General features: G+C 48.3%; 1 protein-coding gene across 1 annotated transcript in view; it reads left to right on the top strand.

The window, feature by feature from the left end:
- Nucleotides 1-6,793, top strand: part of LOC139365219 (tubulin-specific chaperone D-like) — a 30,479-nt gene extending 23,686 nt beyond the window's left edge. Inside the window, exons 10-12 of the mRNA XM_071102716.1 lie at nt 2,422-2,531; nt 6,004-6,088; nt 6,574-6,793. Of these exons, the coding sequence (XP_070958817.1) occupies nt 2,422-2,531; nt 6,004-6,088; nt 6,574-6,588 (210 nt within the window). The 3' untranslated portion in view covers nt 6,589-6,793. The remainder of the gene's footprint in view (nt 1-2,421; nt 2,532-6,003; nt 6,089-6,573) is intronic.
- The last annotated feature ends 1,480 nt before the right edge of the window (nt 6,794-8,273 follow it).

Genomic DNA, 8,273 nt, shown 5'->3' with positions numbered 1-8,273 from the left:
TAATGATGTGCAAATAGTTCAAGTACAAAAACTGGTGGACCTTTTCTTGTGGCAACAGGTCACACATCATGCTGCTGTGATGTCACACTGTGGTGTTCCACCCAGTAGATCACTTCCTTTTAGGTGGTTGTAGAATTTAGCGGGTATCGGCCTAATTCTGCTCTGCATGAATGATTTGGTGTTTTGCGTTGTACACTGGGGATATTTTTGCAGGCTCTATAACTGATTCAAGTATTTTTAGCCAGATCATAATTGGTATGTAGAATTTTATGTTCCTTTTGATGGCGTAGAAGACCCTTCTTGCCTTGCCTCTCAGCTCGTTCACAGCTTTGTGGAAGTTACCTGTGATGCTGATGTTTAGGCCGAGGTTTGTATAGTTTTTCATGTGTTCTAGGGCAACTTTGTCTAGATGGAATTTGTATTTGTCGTCCTGGCAACCGGACCTTTTTTGGAACACCATTATTTTGGTCTTACTGAGATTTACTGTCAGGGCCCAGGTCTGACAGCATCTGTGCAGAAGATCTAGCTGCTGCTGTAGGCTTTCCTTGGTTGGTGACAGATCTAGGTGCTGCTGTAGGCCCTCCTTGGTTGGTGACAGATCTAGGTGCTGCTGTAGGCCTTCCTTGGTTGGTGACAGATCTAGGTGCTGCTGTAGGCCTTCCTTGGTTGGTGACAGATCTAGGTGCTGCTGTAGGCCCTCCTTGGTTGGTGACAGAAGCACCAGATCATCAGCAAACAGTAGACATTTGACTTCAGATTCGAGTAGCTTGAGGCCGGGTGCTGCAGACTGTTCTAAAGCCCTCGGCAATTCACTGATATATATGTTGAAGAGGGTGGGGCTTAAGCTGCATCCCTGTCTCACCCCCCCGACCCTGTGAAAGGAAATGTGTGTGTTTTGCCAAAGTGAAGGCGTAGACTCAGGTTTTATGGGTCTCTGTTTTTGGTTGGACAGGTTTCTCAATTTCTTTCGTAGGTTTTTGCATTCTTCATCAAACCACTTGTCAGTGTTGTTCATTTTCTTAGGTTTTCTGCTTGATATGTTTAGATTTGATAGGGAAGCTGAGAGGTCAAATATACTGTTTAGGTTTTCTACTACCATGTTTACACCTTCACTATTACAGTGAAACGTTTTGTCCAGGAAGTTGTGATCTGATAGGGGTGTCAGTGGACTGATCAGGAAGACCACAGCCAGCCAGCCAGGTGTAATCTGTCTTTCTCTTTACAGATCAGGAAGACCACAGCCAGCCAGGTGTAATCTGTCTTTCTCTTTACAGATCAGGAAGACCACAGCCAGCCAGGTGTAATCTGTCTTTCTCTTTACAGATCAGGAAGACCACAGCCAACCAGGTGTAATCTGTCTTTCTCTTTACAGATCAGGAAGACCACAGCCAATCAGGTGTAATCTCTCTCTCTCTTTACAGATCAGGAAGACCACAGCCAATCAGGTGTAATCTCTCTCTCTCTTTACAGATCAGGAAGACCACAGCCAGCCAGGTGTAATCTCTCTCTCTCTTTACAGATCAGGAAGACCACAGCCAGCCAGGTGTAATCTCTCTCTCTCTCTCTTTACAGATCAGGAAGACCACAGCCAACCAGGTGTAATCTGTCTTTCTCTTTACAGATCAGGAAGACCACAGCCAACCAGGTGTAATCTCTCTTACTCTTTACAGATCAGGAAGACCACAGCCATCCAGGTGTAATCTGTCTTTCTCTTTACAGATCAGGAAGACCACAGCCAGCCAGGTGTAATCTGTCTTTCTCTTTACAGATCAGGAAGACCACAGCCAGCCAGGTGTAATCTGTCTTTCTCTTTACAGATCAGGAAGACCACAGCCAGCCAGGTGTAATCTCTCTTTCTTTCTCTTTACAGATCAGGAAGACCACAGCCAGCCAGGTGAAATCTCTCTTACTCTTTACAGATCAGGAAGACCACAGCCAGCCAGGTGTAATCTGTCTTTCTCTTTACAGATCAGGAAGACCACAGCCAGCCAGGTGTAATCTGTCTTTCTTTCTATTTACAGATCAGGAAGACCACAGCCAGCCAGGTGTAATCTCTCTTACTCTTTACAGATCAGGAAGACCACAGCCAGCCAGGTGTAATCTGTCTTTCTCTTTACAGATCAGGAAGACCACAGCCAGCCAGGTGTAATCTCTCTTACTCTTTACAGATCAGGAAGACCACAGCCAGCCAGGTGTAATCTGTCTTTCTTTCTCTTTACAGATCAGGAAGACCACAGCCAGCCAGGTGTAATCTGTCTTTCTCTTTACAGATCAGGAAGACCACAGCCAGCCAGGTATAATCTGTCTTTCTTTGTCTTTACAGATCAGGAAGACCACAGCCAATCAGGTGTAATCTCTCTCTCTCTTTACAGATCAGGAAGACCACAGCCAGCCAGGTGTAATCTGTCTTTCTCTTTACAGATCAGAAAGACCACAGCCAGCCAGGTGTACGAGATGCTGCTGACCTACGACGATGTCATCGACCCTGACGTGATGGATGATGTCATGACGTCGCTGAGTGACACCAACTGGTCAGTGGAATCAGGAGACAGGAACTCAATTAGTCCATAGCGCTGCGTTACGATTCTCCCCCCTTCCCCAGGTGTGCATGTGCACACCCCCGGTCACTAAGTTAACATGGTGTAAGCCCCCCCCCCTATCCTACACCCCCGGTCACTAAGTTAACATGGTGTAAGCCCCCCTCTATCCTACACCCCCGGTCACTAAGTTAACATGATGTAAGCCCCCCCTCTATCCTACACCCCCGGTCACTAAGTTAACATGATGTAAGCCCCCCCTCTATCCTACACCCCCGGTCACTAAGTTAACATGGTGTAAGCCCCCCCTCCTATCCTACACCCTCGGTCACTAAGTTAACATGGTGTAAGCCCCCCTCTATCCTACACCCCCGGTCACTAAGTTAACATGGTGTAAGCCCCCCTCTATCCTACACCCCCGGTCACTAAGTTAACATGGTGTAAGCCCCCCCCCCCCTATCCTACACCCTCGGTCACTAAGTTAACATGGTGTAAGCCCCCCTCTATCCTACACCCCCGGTCACTAAGTTAACATGGTGTAAGCCCCCCCCCCTATCCTACACCCCCGGTCACTAAGTTAACATGGTGTAAGCCCCCCCCCCCCCTATCCTACACCCTCGGTCACTAAGTTAACATGGTGTAAGCCCCCCTCTATCCTACACCCCCGGTCACTAAGTTAACATGGTGTAAGCCCCCCTCTATCCTACACCCCCGGTCACTAAGTTAACATGGTGTAAGCCCCCCCCTATCCTAGACCCCAGGTCACTAAGTTAACATGGTGTAAGCCCCCCCCCTATCCTACACCCCAGGTCACTAAGTTAACATGGTGTAAGCCCCCCCCTATCCTACACCCCCGGTCACTAAGTTAACATGGTGTAAGCCCCCCCCCTATCCTACACCCCCGGTCACTAAGTTAACATGGTGTAAGCCCCCCTCTATCCTACACCCCCGGTCACTAAGTTAACATGGTGTAAGCCCCCCCCTCTATCCTACACCCCCGGTCACTAAGTTAACATGGTTTAAGCCCCCCCCCTATCCTACACCCCCGGTCACTAAGTTAACATGGTGTAAGCCCCCCCCCCCTATCCTACACCCCCGGTCACTAAGTTAAAAGGGTGTAAGCCCCCCCCCTATCCTACACCCCCGGTCACTAAGTTAACATGGTGTAAGCCCCCCTCTATCCTACACCCCCGGTCACTAAGTTAACATGGTGTAAGCCCCCCCCTATCCTACACCCCAGGTCACTAAGTTAACATGGTGTAAGCCCCCCCCCCCCCCCCCCCCCCTATCCTATGCTTTTAAATCCCAGAGAGGGACTGTACAAATGCACACTTTAGGAAACGTGGAGAATTGGGATGCAGACTTTGTAACAGGTGTTTGGGTGCAGGGTTTTAAGAACAGACCCTGGAACAGGTCTTTGAGTGCAGGGTTTTAAGGACAGACCCTGGAACAGGTCTTTGAGTGCAGGGTTTTAAGGACAGACCCTGTAACAGGTGCAGGGTTTTAAGGACAGACCCTGGAACAGGTGCAGGGTTTTAAGGACAGACCCTGGAACAGGTGCAGGGTTTTGAGGACAGACCCTGGAACAGGTCTTTGAGTGTAGGGTTTTAAGGACAGACCCTGTAACAGGTGCAGGGTTTTAAGGACAGACCCTGGAACAGGTGCAGGGTTTTAAGGACAGACCCTGGAACAGGTGCAGGGTTTTGAGGACAGACCCTGGAACAGGTCTTTGAGTGCAGGGTTTTGAGGACAGACCCTGGAACAGGTCTTTGAGTGCAGGGTTTTGAGGACAGACCCTGGAACAGGTCTTTGAGTGCAGGGTTTTAAGGACAGACCCTGTAACAGGTGCAGGGTTTTAAGGACAGACCCTGGAACAGGTGCAGGGTTTTGAGGACAGACCCTGGAACAGGTGCAGGGTTTTGAGGACAGACCCTGGAACAGGTGCAGGGTTTTAAGGTCATGAACTAGAAAAGGAAAACCCCTTATTTCGTGGAAAGGGTTTTAACAAGAAATGAGCAGTGGACAGACCATTTAATCTCCTGCTGGGACTGCTGTTAATGTATTAAACTACTAAAGACCATTTCCAGAGAATGAGGCTGTTCCCTTTTCTACGAACTGCTCATTGGTCACAGTGTTTTCTAGAGGAGTCAGTCCTACTGTAAGGTCAGTCTTACTGTAGGGTCGGTCTTACTGTAGGGTCAGTCCTACTGTAGGGTCGGTCCTACTGTAGGGTCGGTCTTACTGTAGGGTCCGTCCTACTGTAGGGTCAGTCCTACTGTAGGGTCGGTCTTACTGTAGGGTCCGTCCTACTGTAGGGTCAGTGTTACTGTAGGGTCGGTCCTACTGTAGGGTCGGTGCTACTGTAGGGTCGGTGCTACTGTAGGGTCTGTGTTACTGTAGGGTCAGTGTTACTGTAGGGTCGGTGCTACTGTAGGGTCGGTGCTACTGTAGGGTCGGTCCTACTGTAGGGTCGGTCCTACTGTAGGGTCGGTCCTACTGTAGGGTCGGTCCTACTGTAGGGTCGGTGCTACTGTAGGGTCAGTGTTACTGTAGGGTCAGTGTTACTGTAGGGTCAGTCCTACTGTAGGGTCAGTGTTACTGTAGGGTCGGTGCTACTGTAGGGTCGGTCCTACTGTAGGGTCGGTGCTACTTTAGGGTCGGTCCTACTGTAGGGTCAGTCCTACTCTAGGGTCGGTCCTACTGTAGGGTCAGTCCTACTGTAGGGTCAGTGTTACTGTAGGGTCAGTGTTACTGTAGGGTCGGTCCTACTGTAGGGTCGGTCCTACTGTAGGGTCGGTCCTACTGTAGGGTCGGTCTTACTGTAGGGTCGGTCTTACTGTAGGGTCGGTCTTACTGTAGGGTCGGTCCTACTGTAGGGTCGGTCCTACTGTAGGGTCAGTCCTACTGTAGGGTCAGTGTTACTGTAGGGTCGGTCCTACTGTAGGGTCGGTCCTACTGTAGGGTCGGTCCTACTGTAGGGTTGGTCTTACTGTAGGGTCGGTCCTACTGTAGGGTCAGTCCTACTGTAGGGTCAGTGTTACTGTAGGGTCGGTCCTACTGTAGGGTCGGTCCTACTGTAGGGTCGGTCCTACTGTAGGGTCGGTCTTACTGTAGGGTCGGTCCTACTGTAGGGTCGGTCCTACTGTAGGGTCGGTCCTACTGTAGGGTCAGTCCTACTGTAGGGTCAGTTTAACTTTAGGGTCAGTGTTACTTTAGCGTCAGTGTTACTGTAGGGTCGGTCCTACTGTAGGGTCGGTCCTACTGTAGGGTCGGTCCTACTGTAGGGTCAGTGTTACTTTAGCGTCAGTGTTACTGTAGGGTCAGTGTTACTGTAGGGTCAGTCCTACTGTAGGGTCAGTTCTACTGTAGTGTCAGTTCTACTGTAGGTTCGGTCCTGCAGGGTCAGTCCTACTGTAGGGTCGGTCTGTCATCTTCACGTTGTCCTCTCTGTATCCTCTGGTTTTAGGGAGGAGGACGTCGCCACGGTGAGGACCCACAGAAACCAGCTCTGTGATTGGCTAGGAGTACAGAAGCCCCAGCTCGTTGCCAAGGTAACCATTTTGAGAACTGCTAATCAAAAAATCGTCGGTTTGTTTTTTTTGCGCGTCGTGTGGATGGATGAATGAATCAATGATGGAATACTTTATTAGTCTGAAGGAAACAGATGTCTGGTCCTTTATGCCGGAAGTCAGGTGCTGCTACAGGTTGCAGAATAACATTCATATCAGGGTTGTAATATAAAGAGGCTTGTCTGTCTGTTAGTGAGGTTGACTGTTCCTCATTAGACCCAGATGCTTGCCTTTCCTCTGCCTGCCAAACCTTGATTCACTTTACTATGGAATTAGTGGAGAACGAGGTCTGCTCCGATAAGAGAGAACCTTTCAAAGATATGACCTTCGACTATTTATCAGCGTAAGGACTTGATTTAGTTTGTCTATGAAAATAAACGACAATATTAGCTACTTTTAGCTCCTTGACACTCAATATTGTACTTATTCTCGTTGTTCTTTTTTTAACTCTCTGTTTTGTTCCGTAGGGTCCTGTCCAGTAGGCCCGGGGGAAACTATTCTCAGTAGGAACTGAAGAACTGTAGCACAGGATCCTTCAGGATGGCATTCTGTGTGACGCATCACAAAGTACAGCTGCACTTCTAAAAGGTCACAGCCTTCAGTGATGTTCCAAGACCCACACACTTTGCTACAGTACATTCTAATTGGAATGCTAGTATGGTCATGAAATGTATGGTAGTCTGGGTTCATCTGTCTGTCTGTCTGTCTGTCTCTGTCTGTCTCTGTCTGTCTGTCTGTCTACTGCAAAAGTAAAAAAAGAACAAAAACAATCTGTCAATAAACAAACAGAAGCTGCATCATGATTTTCCCGTTTCCAATTTATTCACTTTTTTTAGAGAGGAAAATAGAAACACTGTCATGACAGACTTAAGGAGAGAGAGACCAGGAGAATAGGACGAGGAATGAGAGAGAGAGAGACCAGGAGAATAGGACGAGGAATGAGAGAGAGGGAGACCAGGAGAATAGGACGAGGAATGAGAGAGAGGGAGACCAGGAGAATAGGACGAGGAATGAGAGAGAGAGGAGGGAGACCAGGTGAATAGGACGAGGAATGAGAGAGAGAGGAGGGAGACCAGGAAAATAGGACGAGGAATGAGAGAGAGAGAGAGACCAGGAAAATAGGACGAGGAATGAGAGAGAGGGAGACCAGGAGAATAGGACGAGGAATGAGAGAGAGAGAGACCAGGAGAATAGGACGAGGAATGAGAGAGAGGGAGACCAGGACGAGGAATGAGAGAGAGGGAGACCAGGAGAATAGGACGAGGAATGAGAGAGAGGGAGACCAGGAGAATAGGACGAGGAATGAGAGAGAGAGGAGGGAGACCAGGAGAATAGGACGAGGAATGAGAGAGAGAGGAGGGAGACCAGGAGAATAGGACGAGGAATGAGAGAGAGAGAGACCAGGAAAATAGGACGAGGAATGAGAGAGAGAGGATGGAGACCAGGAGAATAGGACGAGGAATGAGAGAGAGAGGAGGGAGACCAGGAGAATAGGACGAGGAATGAGAGAGAGAGGAGGGAGACCAGGAGAATGGGACGAGGAATGAGAGAGAGAGGAGGGAGACCAGGAGAATAGGACGAGGAATGAGAGAGAGAGAGAGACCAGGAAAATAGGACGAGGAATGAGAGAGAGAGGAGGGAGAACAAGAATATAGGAAGAGGAATGAAAGTGAGAGAGGAGGGAGAACAAGAATATAGGAGAGAACAAGAATATAGGATGAGGAATGAAAGAGAGAGGAGGGAGAACAAGAATATAGGAAGAGGAATGAAAGAGAGACAACAAGAATATAGGATGAGGAATGAAAGAGAGAGGAGGGAGAACAAGAATATAGGATGAGGAATGAAAGAGAGAGAACAAGAATATAGGATGAGAAATGAAAGAGAGAACAAGAATATAGGATGAGGAATGAAAGAGAGAGGAGGGAGAACAAGAATATAGGAAGAGGAATGAAAGAGAGAGAACAAGAATATAGGATGAGAAATGAAAGAGAGAACAAGAATATAGGATGAGGAATGAAAGAGAGAGGAGGGAGAACAAGAATATAGGAAGAGGAATGAAAGAGAGAACAAGAATATAGGAAGAGGAATGAAAGAGAGAGAACAAGAATATAGGATGAGAAATGAAAGAGAGAACAAGAATATAGGATGAGGAATGAAAGAGAGAGAA

This window comes from Oncorhynchus clarkii, chromosome 13 (assembly GCF_045791955.1).
Source record: "Oncorhynchus clarkii lewisi isolate Uvic-CL-2024 chromosome 13, UVic_Ocla_1.0, whole genome shotgun sequence".
Lineage (NCBI taxonomy): Eukaryota > Metazoa > Chordata > Actinopteri > Salmoniformes > Salmonidae > Oncorhynchus > Oncorhynchus clarkii.
Note: the sequence above shows the minus strand (reverse complement) of the source record. Positions and strands in the feature narration are given on the sequence as shown.